The sequence below is a fragment of the Lathamus discolor genome, chromosome 3 (genome assembly GCF_037157495.1).
Source record: "Lathamus discolor isolate bLatDis1 chromosome 3, bLatDis1.hap1, whole genome shotgun sequence".
Classification (NCBI taxonomy): domain Eukaryota; kingdom Metazoa; phylum Chordata; class Aves; order Psittaciformes; family Psittacidae; genus Lathamus; species Lathamus discolor.
Window position 1 is genome coordinate 20,810,096 of NC_088886.1, and position 16,049 is coordinate 20,826,144.

Below are 16,049 nucleotides of genomic sequence, written 5' to 3' on the forward strand. Positions count from 1 at the left end.
AAAAATTGTACGGCTTGAAATCCCAGGCTGGAGAACGTAAACGTTGAGAGTATGTTTCTAATACTGTTGGCAAGATTCCCCTAATCTCAAAAGATCACAAAAGCCAGGAAAGAAGGAGGCTGTAGCCATATGAGCCTCCCATTCAGTAGCTAAGAGTGCAACCCTCCACGTACTCATCTTATGATGACAGCCCAGTCCTAACAGTGACCAGCACACATTTTCACACTAAACTTTCTACAGCATGAGTTTGCTGATATTTAAGTGAACAATGTGAGTGCTGGACACTGCAAAGCATCCCATTTTACTGAAGCTGTGTAATGAAGCCATGCAGTACAACCGGTTATATAACGCAGCAAGTGCGGGAAGCGTTCCTGAAGCATGAACTCTACCATTCCCTCAGACACACAAACACACAATGTGCGACAGATCCCATTACTGCCATTTCAAAATCAATAGTTAGTTTTCTAATTTAAGAATCATTTCACAAAACAGTATCAATTCCAGTGCACTACAGGAAGGCTGAGATATTAAGTTATTCTAAGTAAGTTTTAGCTTTATAGTTAGTTCAGACTCCAATCATGGGGCTACTAGGGCTATAGTAGAAATTATCACCAATCTTGCTGTGCCCTAGACAGCTCAAGCTACGCAAACTTCCCTTCCCTCCCTTAGCCAGCTGCTAAAGTAGGCTGAAAGCAACACTACAGACAGTTCAAATGAAAAGTTTCATTTAAAGATTCCAGGCCTCTTCAAATTGAGTTATGCTTATACATCCTTTTCCTTTGAGTTTCTCAAGATTAATTATAATTACCTCACGTTTTAATTCTGCCACAGTTGTTGACAGATTAGAAACTAGCTGCGTCATGTTGGTGAGCTGTGCTTGTAACAGCTGGATTGCTTCTGTTTGCCGCTGATCCTGTATTAAAGAGAGTCATGGTCATGCTATTTAGTTGTCAGGCTCCCATTATGATAATATGCTCACATGTACCAAGTTACTGCTCTATCTGATACAGCCAGGCATTTTGTAGCCACATGACCTATTCAGTATTGTTTTCAACACAACTTTCATACAGCATTTGAAACATCAGCACTGTATTTATCAAATAACTTTTTGTAATATATGTCAAGTATATTTCATTACAGTCAATTCTGCTACCTTCATGAAAGGCAGATTAAATAACCACCTCCATGCAATGACTATCAGGAAGCTGATTATTGTCACATTACAGAATATGCATGCAGACGACTAGGTAGAGCTAAGGTAGCCTAAGGGCTAACACATAGCTTCAGTTTTGGGATCAGGTAAACAGCCACTTGACAAGAGCCCAAGCCACACAGAAACAAGGCCTTTGCAGCTATTATCTCTTTCCCAGGAAGAACCCTAACAGGATTCTTAATCCTACAAGAAGTTAAGGAAGGTGAGCAAAGTGTCAGGGAGGTTAACCAAGAGATGCACCTCTGACTGACCAGCATTTGCTATTATTCAAACAAAAAGAAAAATTAAAAAGAATTTCTGTACCTCCTTGTAACTAGTTCTTAAAAGTAAACTTTCCTAATGAGGAAAATGCTTAAGTACTTCAACAAACCATACCTGCTCTTCTGCTATTCTTGAGGTGTTCTGAAGTTTTATTATTGTTTTATTAAAAGCCTTCTGCATTTCCTCCATTTGCTTTCGGTACCTAAAAGAAAGAGTATAAAGGTCTGAAGCACTAGTTCATGAAACTCCTCAGCACTAGACTCATCTCCAGAAAATACAACCATGCCACCAGAAAACTTCTCTTCACCCAAAAAGGTTTTATTTGAACATGAAGTGGCACTTCCTTTTAAGTTTCACATAAAAACAGATGTGTCTCTGGTTTTGGGGTTTTGACATTTTCTTCCAAGGTTAAAGTCAAATCTATTTCAACAACCTTAGAGCTTAGCACCAATTTACTGAATTCACTATGGAGAATTGTCTGATAACACTGACTGCCAAGACAGAAAACAACAGCATAGGAAGAGCCCGCTCCTTGGAGCCAATTCTGAAATGGGTACATTTCCTGATTCTCCTATGACTAAGGAGTACCACAGAGAAACACTAATATACATGCAACTCTCACAGAAAGTTCTTGGTTCTCTCGCCAAGTTCCCTCCTTCCACAAGAGTTATTACAAGTAACACAGTAGTTTAAGTAGAAACAATCAGTTCAGTAAACAAGGCATTGTAGGTCTGTGTCATTCAGTTTAAGAGCAGCAGGAGGATGTGCCCTTTTGTTGAACGGCTTATGGACCACATTAGTGCTTACATCCTCACAATACCTTATCCTTTTAAAAATACCTCACAGCACTACTCCTTAAACAAAAATTAATGTGATAGTATCTGAAATACAGAAAGGGAACCCCTCCTACCTGCAGACATCTAGTCTCCAGTGGCTACCTAAGATAAGGTACTAACTTTCTCAGTTTTCCATAAAGCTTTTTGCTATGATTTATGTTACGCTTAGCTTTGACCGTGTTACTTTTCATGTGTTTGTTCCTTCATACAGCTGGCTAAAATCATGTTTACATACACTAGACTGCTAGCCTGTGACCAGTCTTCCTCAGACTTACCTCTGACTAAGCTCTTCTAAGTAACGGCTGCTGAGAGACATGTTTACTTCTAGGGCTTTTATGCGATTATTAAGGCGCATGAAGACAGACTCCTTTTGATTAGATCCATGAACAAGATTTCCATTAGCATAGCCTAGATCTGTTGAATTCTGCAATTCAGCATAGAAATCTGTAGCTGTCCTCTGTTGTACCCCAGAGACCGGAATTGCCATTAAAGCTTCTTCTGTTGCTTGATCATCGTCCTTTGTTTCAGCAGATACCGAAGACTCAGCAGGAGGCAAAACAGGTTTCTGCACTTCTGGAGTGCTTTCTTTTACTTCCCCAGCCTCACTGGCTAGCATGTCCACTGGATATTCAGGCTGCTGGACAGTCTCTGTAGGCTTTGAAATCACTGAAGTAGCCATAGTCTCTCTTACGCTCATCTCCTTTACCTCAGTAGCCACACTGGTCTCAGAAGCTACAGGGCTTTCTTCTGCAACAGAGCTCTCAGTCTTTTTTGTTTCTGTACTGATCTCAGGTATATCCACCCAAGGTGTAATCCCTGGTGCTGCCTGGCTCGCATCATCTTTTTCAGGCTCCAAAGCCATGTCTGTTGTTGGCAATAGCTTAACTTCAGAAGCAACTTCTAAGAGGAGGGCCTGAGAGACAGTCTGAGGATGGCTTGGCTCCAGTTCAACTGAATCGGTGGTCTCATTACCAATCTCCTCAGGGACCACACTGCTAAAATTAACTGCAACAGTAGCTCCAGATGAACTCTCAACTTTGCTGTCTAATTGCTCAGGCAAACGCTCATCTACTAATGTAGGTATAGGTTCAATCAGAACCGTCTGTGGCTGCTGAACATCAGCAGAGTAATCTTGCCCTTCTTTACCTTCAGTTTTACTATGCTGCCGGTGCATGGCTACTACAACTGAACACCATTTAAACAGGTATTCTGAAAAGGTGGAAATACAACATACTGTTGCCATGTCATAGCAGTACTTTTCTGTCTCAAGTTCTAACCATGCCGATGCTTCTTCTTCCTGATCATCACTGGGCAGCAACGTTACTGTTGACTGGCTTGTATCTTCTTCATACTCTTGTACTAGCTGAACAATAGGACTTTCCTTTGCTGAATCCACAATTAATTCTTCTTTATCCATCTGTGGAATATCTGTAGTAATAGGTCTACAACAGGAGTTAAAGACAGGATGTTACTTGAAGAGTTTTGCATACCTCCTCTGGAAGACCGCAAAAGTAGGATCTTTCAGAAAACTATCAAAGCTCATTCCTGTAACAAAACGTAAGTTTGGATAACTCAAATTCTATTAGTGTTTTCTCTTGTGTTATTCAGTCCAAATTTGCAAGCAAAATTATTTCAACTCTTTTCCTCAGCCCTGAAAAGAGTCACCAGTTCAGATATCACTAAGGTCTACACAGCATCTTGCACTTTTGCTGCAATCTTCAAATGCAAAAGCAAGAACCACAACCTTTCCACTGACCTTCCTTAACCTCTCAACAATCAAGAGTGCTACAAGACCATAAAACCACTTAATAGAGCACAAGTTATGTCTTCACATTTAAGAGCTAGAGTCTCAGCTCTACATAGCCAAATCAATTCCAAACAATTATAATCAACTGAAAAAAAGCCCATAGAATATTTATATACCCCTACTCCTCCAAACCTAATTCCGTATCTTTGCCAGTATATTTTCATCAAGAGATAGATTTCTCTGGTTAATACACTACCATACTACAGATTTGACCAAATACTTGCCTTTTTACTTGCTTAATGCAGCATGCCATATCTGAGCATCCTGCTTCTAAAGATTCCAGACTAGTGCCTGTTAGTCTCTGCTAGGAACACACTGGGGAAAAAAAAAACCCAACACCAGTCACTTACTCTGGTGAAGGAACAGGAGTTGGTTCAGGCAGTCTGGGTGCAGCTGTTGAAGTTTCAGGGGTAGCAGTGACATTTTCAGACACACTTGTATTCCCTGCTGCAGGAAGGAGGAAAATGTGAACACAAAAATTCAAGAACCACGTCCATTTTCAGTGAATATTGGGGTTCTGTGGATTAAGTTTAGGGGTGGTTTTGTTTGGTTGGTTCTGGTGTTTTGTTATTTTTCTTAAAGATCACTAGCTGCACTACCAAATTAACTGCAGGTGTCACTCAGTCACCTGAATAAAATTCCTACTGACAGCTTATATATACAACATTACAGACAGTCTCAAAGTATTTCCAGAAAGAAGCGTCAGATTAGGCTTTACAACTGAAGCCAAGTAATACACACAGTAAAGATCTCCAAATAAAGTGGAACAAAAAAACATTCTCTTTGTACTGGTTCCCTTCTATGGAAATTCAGCGTCTTAGTTCCACTTTTCAGAATCAGTAGGCCAAGAATGCTATGGTACTAATCAGGTATGCCATAAAAGCTGAAAGAAGTCATTTAAGCATACAACATCCAACAACTCACAAAAATTAAACAAAAAGAGAAATTAAGCTTTCAGAATGCTTTTCACAAGCAACCAACAAAAAAACCCTAAAAAGACCCCAAAACAAAACGCAACCCAAAACCACCACCACCAAAAAAAAACCAAACACAAAACCACAAAAAACCCCCACCTACCTTCAGCTTCAGATGACTCTTCAGTTTTGGCTCCAAGCATATTAGCAGCAATATTTACCATACTTAGGATTGCATCTGAAAGAGAAAACAACTGCTCAAACAGGGCATTCTCAAAAGGGCGCAGAGATTAGCACCACTGAGCAATCTGCTATTTTGTAACACTTCATTGAAACAAATCAAAGTATAAGGCCATAAAACATTGCTGTCATTCTATGACACTGGATACATCTATTGCTTTTCAAGTTTACAAGCTAGAAAGCTATTTTTGAAAACCTGTATCTAACCTTTACCAGCTGCACCTTCTAACCCCAGTGAGCGAACTCGCTGATCATTACTTCACTGAAACCACGGAACATGAAGACAAACAGGAGAACAATTACACATGGAATTTTCTGTTAACCTCAATGTGTGAACCACTGTAGGAGTCCCAAGCCAGAAATTTAGAGCTTGAATACTCAAATGCAGGAGCTCTAAATAAAGCCGGGCTGGATCATTTGACATAACAGTACTAAAAGAAGGGCCCCAATGTCATTTGCTAATTGAACGAGACAGAACTCTGCCTTTAACACAGGATGTCCACAGAAAACTACAGGTTTGCTCAAATTAAGCAGGACTGTCATTTTGCATCACACCTCTCTCCCTGACCCCAAACCTTATTTTCAGCTCTGATACTCCTGCAAAACAGCAATTGTAAATATTTTAAAGAATTGAAGCAGGAAAACCTACATTTTGAAGTCTGTTACTTGAATGTAATCTAGATCAGTCAAGGCAACTGGAAGTAAACCATAACAAATATCCGCAGACCCGGCTTAGATATCTATATTTTAAGGATGTGTTAAGTAGAACAGCTCCCCCTCCTCCTCCCCTCAACCTGCCCCCCCCCCAAAAAAAAAAAAAAATCACAGAAGTAGACACGGAGAGGGTCTGCTCTGTATCAGCACACACATGAGATACAGCCAGCTCCTTGGTCTTGACACTGAAAGCAAACATCACTGCCAGGCTTATTCAAAAGATGAGGAATGGGGAAAGAAAACTTTTGCATATTGGAAATACTGGCTCAAGTTTGTCTGTTTGTCCCCCACCAAAATATATCTGTACATCACATGTGTAAGTTCATAAGGTGAGCAGCATTTTACTACTAATGACAGATTTTTAAGACTTCAGGAATCACAAATTTTTTCAGCAGAAAAATATGAAAGTTGTAATTGTTGCATGGCAAAATGTCATACTACTTTCAATAAGCTCATTTTGCTTCAGCACAGCAATGACTTTTCTAATAAATCATACTCACTTGTAGCAGAACCAAGGAGATTTTTTGAAGATTTTTCTTCCCCTGTATTGTAATCCAGTAGATAATCTATGCATAAAGAAGAACACTTGTGACTATCGAAATTACATGTGTTATGGGCAAAGAAAAGAAACAGCAAGATTTAACGTCATTCAACTATGTAATTTTAGCAGTGTTAAAACAAAACTACAGAACTAAAGGTCAAAAATTACATACTGAAATATAAAGCTCCAAGCAATGAGAAACCCAAAGAGATTCAAGGTTCAAGGTTCACTTTTCCTAGATTCATGACACAGATGCAGCAAACTGCTCATTTTGCTCGATATGGTGTTTTTAACCCCTTGTCCTCGTGAGGGCCAGAGGCAAGCCATTTCATATTTTTTATTTAAACACAAAGTCTACAAGCCAAAATAAGCACCTTCCCAATCGCATGCACCATTGATCATACAAACAGTCTCAGGAAATGAGCTATGGACACTAAGAACAAAGCTGTTTCATGTGATCTGCTTTGCTTATTTTAGTTACCCATCACTACTTTCAGCACATGAAGATATTATTGCCTAGCCTGCCAAGTAAAATAGAGACTTATTACTAGCATTTTAAAGTAGCCCTCCAAATGGCTACATTGCATTGTTTAAAACTTAAAACTGTTGGATAAGACCAGAAAATAGTGAAATGTTGCCAACAAGACTAAGAGTAAATTTAGCAGTAAAATAATTTATCATATGGAGAAAAGTATGAGCCACACTACCAGCAGAAGACTTGCCTTAACAGCTAAAAATGCAGAAGTTATCTGCTTACCATAATCTTCATCAAAGAGTTCCTGGCGTTCAGACTGATACTGAGAATCAGCTATTTCTTCGTACTCTTCAACCATGCTAGTACCAAATACCCTATAAAAAAAGTTAAAAATTCAGTATTATTGTATTATTCATGTAATTGGCTGACACGATAATTAGCTAAGCAATATAAACATTATGTAATAGGTAGCAAGTAAATTAGATAAGCTACAATTGCCTTCAGCTAACCAAGATCAAGCAGCAGATACGCTTATTCTCTCGAAGTTGCATGCACAAAATCTACTGCACACTTTCAAGCGCTGCAAAGAGACTTCTTTTTAACTTGAGCTCATACCTGTTTAAGGAGCTCAAGGCATCCTGGTCTTAAACTCTTCATGAGCTCTTACACCTTCTCTTCAGCCTCACCTCTGACCAACTTTAGAAGTACCTAATTAATGACTACCTCGCTTTGCCTACTACATTCTCTTTGACCTGCTCTGCTGAAATAAAATGAAAACAATCCAATTTTGGACAAGTCTTGTCAACTGAAAATATGGTTTGAATTATAACACTAGAGTTCCCAGGTTCAAATTCTGACACAGCTTTGACAGGAGAACTGACATTGGTTTTTAGGAGCAGGACAGAGGCTGATTACTCTCTCAACTACACACAATCACTAACAGTGTGTATCTGGGGTGCCATGGAACACAGCAGCTTTCCAAAAGCACTCATCACATCTGCTCCTTTTAGTTCACCATTTGCTCATTGTTTTGCTTGGTCAGCCTTGAAATGCTCACATCCTCCTATAAGGCTGCTCATGTTACTGTTTCCTAACAACCCCCCTGCAAATATAAACTCTTCCTTATATATTGGAAAAGCAAAACTAAACATTCAAAGCTTAACAGATGTGAAGCATACTACACAGCAGTTAAGTTAGGCAACTACTTCAGGTCACAGTATTTGCAACTACAACTGAAAACTAGGATTTGTTGCCCAACTGTTATTAAAATACGCTATTCCTCACAGCAAGGAGGTAGAAAGACAAAGCAGAGTTCTTAAAATATTACCTTATAAGACTTAAAGGGCAAAAATGTTCCGATCCAAAGTGCGATATCAACTCCACCTAAAGAACAAAAGGTATTTCAAATAAAACTCCAAGACCCAAAGTTAAGAGTTCATTTAGCATATACATCCAATCTTGAAATTGCAAGTTTTGTTTACTCATGGGATTCGTAGCTTGCCCGTAACAGAAAAGACTGAAAGATTTGTTCTTGCCATGCATTAGAGTGCTGAGTCACAGCAGAGAAGACCACAAGCCCCATGCATTCATCATTCCAAAACAAGAGGTTGCTAACCTTTATGTACTTGATGAACATCTGAAGCAAGAAGGGAAAGGGAAGAAAAAAAAAAAGTCAGTACAAAGGCTGAACACATGCCACAGGCAACTAGAATTTTGTTGGTTTTAATTCAGTACTATAAATGCCTCATAGCAAGTTATGAAGGATAAAGTTGCAATACTACTTCATCTGCCATAGGCAGCAAGATTTCATTTAGCTTTCACACCTTGCAGATAAAAGGTAACATGCAACAAGTTTTGTTAATTAACTTAAGTTATTCAATAATTAAAGTTACTGAGTAAGTTTTTTCTAGCAGCATTATTGCATACAGAATACTGAAGCGTGTTAAATTTAACTGTGTTTTTTTCCCCTTAAAGAGAATTAGAATTCAGATTACAGAAAGTAACTCAAAAGGAAAACACCCTTCATAGCATGCACTCTATGCACTGCTGCTGCTTCAAGTTCAACCTAACATGCTTCAATGTATAGAAACACTGCAGGACGAAAAGTATAGAGCATCTGATGATACACTTGGAAGCTTCAGTCATCTGTGTATTTCTAGTGAGAACCTGACTACACACTGGTGTTTTATCTAAATTAACATGTGAAAAATGAGTTCATTAAATAACTGTGTAGACGCCACTAATGAAGACTGTAATAATCTGCAAGTGAGATCAAGATAACTAGTCCCATAAAGTACTAAAAAAAAAAATCCATTATTTTTTATGCAAGTTCATTAAAGCCACTTGAACTTTGAGATTTTTTTTTTTTTATTATTCTTCCTCTGTAGTCTGGATACACCAAAAATTTGCATTTTTTTTTTTTGTGTGTTGCGCTATAAAGAACATTTCTTTGAAAATTTTAAACCACTACATTACTCAAGGCAGAACACTGTATCCACATAGTGATTAAGTGCTGAAGCACCTAGTGTACTTCTGGAACTCCAGTGACAACAAGCAAGATTCCAGCTACCTTAAGGCATTAATTCAGACCAAAAGAAGAATTAAAAGATTTCATTTGTTTTATCCTGTGACTCATGCAGAATTTCTGTGTACAGAAGTTAGACAACTGTCATTCAGAGCCAATTGCTTCATGAAAGCACCAATCATGATTCAGTAGCACAAACCAGTTTTGGGTTGGTTGGGGTTTTTTGTTGCTTTGCTTGGTTTGTTGGGTTTTTTTAATTTTTTTGTTTGCTTTTTTGCCTGGAGTTTTCTTTTGCAGCACCGTGATTGGAAGAGAACACATCACTGGAGAGGACCTAAAAGGTCCGTGTTTTATTTGTGTTTAAACCTCTGCTACATCTGTATTTTCACAAAAGCTTTTATCCCAGTCTTAAGTACCACATTATTTAGGGAGGTCTATCCTCTTGGAGTCTCCTGAGTAAAGACAGATTGCTGCAAGTTATTTTGAAGATGGAGCAATCATGGCAAGTACTCCATTAACAGTAAGCTTAAATTTGCCTGAGTCACAGTTACTTTTTCTTTCAGATTCATCTAAAAATCTATAGCAGAATACAGCACAGAAGTATTAAGAAATCTGCCTATTCTAATCTATTCTGTAGGGAGAGAAAGTGTGTATACATGTATTTTTATATGTGTCTGTGCATACATATATATCTCTACAAAAAACTGGTACAGCCAAGAGACAAAACAGGTAAATACTTCTCATCTTACATTCAGGAGACGGTTTGTTAAATTAAACAGAACACTGTCTGGATTTTTCATAATTCAGATATCAAACAAGTACATACTCAGGCACAAGGCAATAGATGCTTCCCAAGATCCTCTCAGTTACCATTTTGAGTAAGATAATATACTCATGATTCCGTGAGGAGGATTTAGCACCTGACCAATCATGTCACTAACAAAACCAGTGCAATTAATGGTAAAGCATGCTTTGATACACATTTCTCTGGGATGCTCTGCTATACAGGGTAAGCCCAGCAAACCCTTCTTTCTCCGAGAAGCATGGATGCTTTTGCATTATTAAGTTACCTTAACATATTTTGCATACATCTGTTCATCCAGAGGAAAGCTTTGGACATTTCTCTCATCTCTGGCATGGAAAGTACCTAATTTAATCCATTTGTTTGTTGGATACCTAGAAAAGAAACAATGGAGTCAGCCAATGAAACCCACTGTGTACAGACACATGCTGAAATTTCCCAAAACACCTTTTCACAGAATACTTTTTATTTTTCCAAGTTGCAAAATAGCAGCAATATGATTTTTATTGAAAGAAGAGTTGCAGGATAAAGCTAGTGCCAACACAAAACCTCAGCAGTAGCTCTTCATGTACTTAAAATGGTGTGCAAGCCCTTGAAGGATGAAACCCTATACTTGATCCAATTACTGAAATTCTATCAGTCTACAGTGAAGTTTCTGGAACTGAAAAAAATCACCTCATATGAACACTGAAGAACATGACACGTAAGTAATAGATTGTAAGTATTACTGTAAGCAAGCAGCAAAAAAAAAATAAAAGCTATGAGCAAAGCAGAATTAGAACTAGGCAACAGACCAACTATTGAAAAATCAGAATCTACACGGAGCAGTGAAGAGAGGTTTTCTGATGCACTGTGTGAACATCCTCTCTCTCACATACCAGAATAATCTGCTCACTCCCAGAAAGCACTGGGGGTACAACACTGCCTAAAACACAGAGCAGCCACCCTTTAGCCAGCCATTTGGCCAACCAATAATATACTTACCTGTTCCAATTCCAAATTTAATGATTTGGGGTTTGGTTTTTTTTTTTGGACAGCATTCTGCACTGAAGATAGCTTAAGGCATGTGAAAATAGTCAATGACAAGGGAGGAGACAGACCACAAGCCCAGTGGCATTCTGTTAATAAATGTTCATTTTATCACCTGTCTCATTTCTGCTGCTCCACTGTTACTTTTCAAAGACTTTTTCTTTTCAATTTTAAGGTGACAAAGAAAAAACACAGGAAGCATGGAAAGAACTCAAGCCATGTAATTCTATGAGCTCAGTTTCCCTTTCCACAGAAAAAAAAATGCTAATAACTGATGTTATACACAAAGAAAAGCCATGCAATTTCACAAAGCACAATTCAATTTCCATAATAACAGGCATACATAGACCATATGTATATATATATAGATATTAAGCCATTCATTATTTATTTTTTCATCAAGAAGGGTTAATTTGAATAACATACCTATCACTAATAGACACCAGAAAGTCTTTAGGAGTTGAAGAGAATAATTCATGATTTGCAATGTCAAATTGCTTTACTTGGACTGGTTCACAGAGCTCAATAACAAACCTTGAAGACAAAAAGGAAATATTGAAAAATACACTCTTCCTTCTACAATTATAATCCTCAGTCCTTTACCCGATTACCTCATCCTTCACTGGTTATGAAAGAACACTACAAAAAATGCTGTACAATAAGGAGGCATTACTTGCTGCTCCCTTCAAAATCACTAGTGATATTCATCTGCATACCTAGCTTAGTAATTCTAGAGAGCATCTGCAACTACAACAGTTCCATGCACCTGCACTCAAGGGCAACAGTTACAGAATTAAACCCAAACATCATTTAAGCCACACCTGAAATACCACTTAGTTTATGTTAAATTCTGACCACGTCTCCTACAGTTATTTGACAGCTGGAGAAAGAAACCAAAATCTTAACTTGAACACTCAGTGCTTTCTCTTCTTGTAAGATTACAATAATGCAAAACCTACAAAGTGAATAAAGTTACCCCTCAATCTTGCTTCCCAATACCAGAGACAGAATTCTGTGGGGGCCATGATAAAGCATTTAGTGCTAAGTCCAAACTTCCTTACAGACAGACTTCAGACAGAGACACACCAAGATCTAGTCCCACAGTCCCATCATAATGGAAAACTATAATCACTCCCATCTTAGGGGCAAGCCTCAGTAACCTACCAGATTTTAGTACTGCAAGGATTTAGCATATAAAGGTCCATGTTCTCCATCAAAATAGCTGAAGTGCTCTGTATGAAGAAGAGAATTAGTATTTTCAATTGCAGTTACTAACACAGCACCAAGATTTTCTCCCCGATCTCCAAAAATAAGTTTGATATTATTTATGTAGACTAATACCAAGTTTCACAGCCTTTTAAGCAAGACAGTATGTTAGAGACAGTATGCCATACTACTATGGCACAATCATAGATTATTCACTATGACAAGCTGTTTAATACAACTTAGTTCAGTTCTGTTTCTGCAGGGAGTAAACTGTTCCCCCTTCCAAATTCACTTAAAGTCATCAACTTCCCTATAGCAATCCTTCTTCAAAAAAAGAAGGTATCATAGCTTTTGATCCATTTTTATAAATAAAAAAATTACAATCAACCTGAACGTAGAAATAAAGATTTTTCCAGTAATCAGTGTTCAGCTTAAGCGTACTTTGTACTACTTCTTGCATAAGAGTAAACTGAAATAATGCACACTAATAATTAGTAAATGCTTACCTTTGCCTCCGGATTTGCTGCCAAAATTTTAGCACCACACTCTACAGAGGCATAGTTATTTCTATTTTTCTGGACTTTTTTTGTGGAATGCTGTCCACCAACAGCAGAAGGATGCATTGACTGACCTAGGAACAAGAAAATATTGCTACTATAACAAACCATGCAAACAAACAGTATTCTCACTTTCGGGGAACTTCTGCTCACTGCTTTTATATACTAAACGCCATTAATTATGTAGCTCTAGCAGAAAAATGAAGTTCCAGGCTGCATTCCAAATCAAACCTGATACAAGAAGGAAGTGGTCAGTATTTAGACCAAATCAATGAATCTGAACTTACTCTTTTCTTTCTCCACTTCCATGACTTTTTTCTTCCATTCATCAAATGTTGGAATGTCTCCAGGGTCCTTTGGAGTCATCGCTGATGTAGGGTCAATTTCTCCTGTTTTCTTATAGTCTTTCTGCAGAAGAGTGAACCACCAATTGTGAATATTTTTCAGCACCAATGAAAACAAAGAAACTTCAATACTTAAAAATAACCATATTCTCATCAACAGCAGATACATCATTTGAACCCATCTTAAGAACTTAGTGCCAAGGTAAGCTCACTAGCCAGGAAAAGCATGTGATGATTTCCTCCCAGAATTATACTCTTTCACTGAGATGCTGATAATTTTTGTGGCTAAACTAACATTTTAAGTAAAACAAGCATTCTGTCTCTCTAAATGCCTGCTTTTCTTTGGTATTTTTGCTTTTCCTCCTCCTAAGGAGAAAAGGCTTCCCTGTAGCAGAAACTTTCAAATATCAATGTTGGTCATGACAGACAGAATTCCGAATTCCCCTAGAGTTTCTGAACACTTCAAAAAACCACAGGCACGTTATTTTATTAATGTCTAATGATTAAAGAAAATATTTTGGACTCGTCTAACAATGCAGCAACCATTTTAAGTTAACCTTATGCTATACCATTTCACATTTTAACTTCTCCTTTGTAGAAACACTCTGCTAGCATACCATCAGATGCACAAAAAACTTTAGACATTTCAAGTATAGAGGTTATTTTGTAGACAATATTTTACAGGTAGTTTCCAGAATGATGGCTTTGTAGGTTGACATTTTCTCTGCACTTAAAGCAAGAATTATTTCACATATAACTCTGTAGCTGAAAACTAACAGGAAAAGAGCCAAACTCACATATTTGGACAAAAGTGAGTACAGAATTCTTCACATGACTATAATGCAACAGAAATTTAGATGTGACGCAAAAATATATCCCCACATGTATTTAGAAATAACAGGACCTGAAAAAAACCCTAACTCCCTCTCCAAAGAAAGTTCAGGACATAAGATCCTCCTTGGACTATGATAAATATGGTAAGTAAAAAACCAGACTGAGTAAGCAATGCCAAATCATGTGCTTGCTTAACTATAACATCAGGCCAATGCTTTTTAATGTTGTTTAAATTGTAATAATGCAAATTTGGGGGTTTTAATAAAGGTTTACAACAACTTGTTTGTTGCAAGTTCTGACTGCATTTAATTATTTTAAGGTACACGGTACTCTGTTCAGTAATCTTGGGAAAAACTTTTTAACTTTAAAAGAGAGTTATCCAAGTTATTAGTGACAGACTAAATGTGATCCTAAAACAGCAAAAAAAAAAATAGTATTGCTGTGGCTTTGGTCATTCTTTACCTATAAAAAAAATAATAAAAAAAAAATGAAGAAGTACGCTTTAGGAATTGCCTCACTGTGAGAATATAGAAGTGGTCATACAGTTAAGTGTAAAAGACCTGTCCAGCTATGTATCCCACTTCCACAGTGGTGAAGTAAGATGCCTAGGAAAGAATAAAACCACCCCAAACATTTGCTATTTCCTCCAACTGTTACCTTTCCCTCTAACCGTCTGCTTGCTACCCAGGAACTTCCTGACTCAGTCAAGACTTAACCCTCAGACTTCTACAGGCTTACTTAGACCATGTGAACCATACCATGACCTGCTTGTCCTTTTTTTCTTTATTTTAAACCCATGTGAAAAAACTCACCATGCACAGCATCCTACAGGAAGTCCCAGATTACTGATATGTTACATGAAGAACATTTTTGCTGGATTTTGCTCCATATGGGGAAATCAAATAAAAACTAAGTCTTGCATTTGAAGAGGCTCAGCTCAGGAGCACTGTCTGTGCCAATGGATCAACCTTGGCACAGATCAACCTTGCTGCCCTTTTCTCCCAGTTTATTATAACCTTGTTGAGGTGGCAATATCAGAAACACAGGGCTCAAGACGTGAAGCCTGTGCAATCCGGAAAGCAATGGATATCAACTCATCTTCAACAGCAGTGATAACCGAACAGAGGGCATGAGGCTCCTGTGTGTACTGAGCGGCTATCAGCACTGCTTACCTCTCTTTTTAAGTTCTCCGAGGCATTCAGAGCAGACTTTTGCTCATCTGCACCCTTTTCAGCTGCTGAAACTTTCGACTCAAACTCAGATTTTGTCTTCTTTCCCTTGCCATGTGAAGATGATATATTATCTGTATGTTGACCTGCAAGGCTGAAAATTTTAGGACTATTAGAGCCTATAAAATGATCACATTTTTCAACCATAAGCAATAGTAACACACACACACACACACACAAATACATAGATAAGCAAGCACATGCAAATGTTTTGTTGCAAGGCCAGGACAGAAAAGAACAGTTACCTTTAAATTATTCACACTCACAACCTACTTCAATACTCACCTCTCTGGTGGACTGACAAAAGAGGAAGGCTCACTCTGAGGATCAGCCTCAAGTGTCCCACCAATATCACAGTCAGGTTCTGACTGCTCAGCTTCACTAGAGCTGACTACAGGGGTATCAGCACGGGAATTTTCTATTGCACTGAAGGGAAAGAAATAACACGCTTTTTACCTTTCTGATAATACAAGTAACCCAGATAATCAACCACATGACTAAGAAAATTGAAAACTTTAGAAAA

General features: G+C 38.0%; 1 protein-coding gene across 5 annotated transcripts in view; it reads right to left on the reverse strand.

Annotated features, from left to right (window-relative positions):
• SUCO (SUN domain containing ossification factor) overlaps positions 1 to 16,049 on the reverse strand; it is a 39,926-nt gene that overhangs the window by 4,980 nt on the left and 18,897 nt on the right. Inside the window, exons 5-20 of one of the 5 annotated variants that reach the window (XM_065673948.1) lie at positions 15,812 to 15,952; positions 15,470 to 15,620; positions 13,407 to 13,527; positions 13,069 to 13,193; positions 12,521 to 12,588; positions 11,783 to 11,890; positions 10,596 to 10,701; positions 8,617 to 8,637; positions 8,329 to 8,384; positions 7,284 to 7,375; positions 6,486 to 6,551; positions 5,195 to 5,269; positions 4,468 to 4,561; positions 2,586 to 3,752; positions 1,589 to 1,676; positions 809 to 913 (exon numbers count right to left, since the gene is read on the reverse strand). In XM_065673948.1, coding sequence (XP_065530020.1) covers positions 809 to 913; positions 1,589 to 1,676; positions 2,586 to 3,752; positions 4,468 to 4,561; positions 5,195 to 5,269; positions 6,486 to 6,551; positions 7,284 to 7,375; positions 8,329 to 8,384; positions 8,617 to 8,637; positions 10,596 to 10,701; positions 11,783 to 11,890; positions 12,521 to 12,588; positions 13,069 to 13,193; positions 13,407 to 13,527; positions 15,470 to 15,620; positions 15,812 to 15,952 — 2,584 coding nt within the window. Of the gene's footprint in view, positions 1 to 808; positions 914 to 1,588; positions 1,677 to 2,585; positions 3,753 to 4,467; positions 4,565 to 5,194; positions 5,270 to 6,485; positions 6,552 to 7,283; positions 7,376 to 8,328; positions 8,385 to 8,616; positions 8,638 to 10,595; positions 10,702 to 11,782; positions 11,891 to 12,520; positions 12,589 to 13,068; positions 13,194 to 13,406; positions 13,528 to 15,469; positions 15,621 to 15,811; positions 15,953 to 16,049 lie in introns of all 5 variants that reach the window. The other 4 variants (XM_065673947.1, XM_065673951.1, XM_065673950.1 and 1 more) reach the window with 4 other exon arrangements.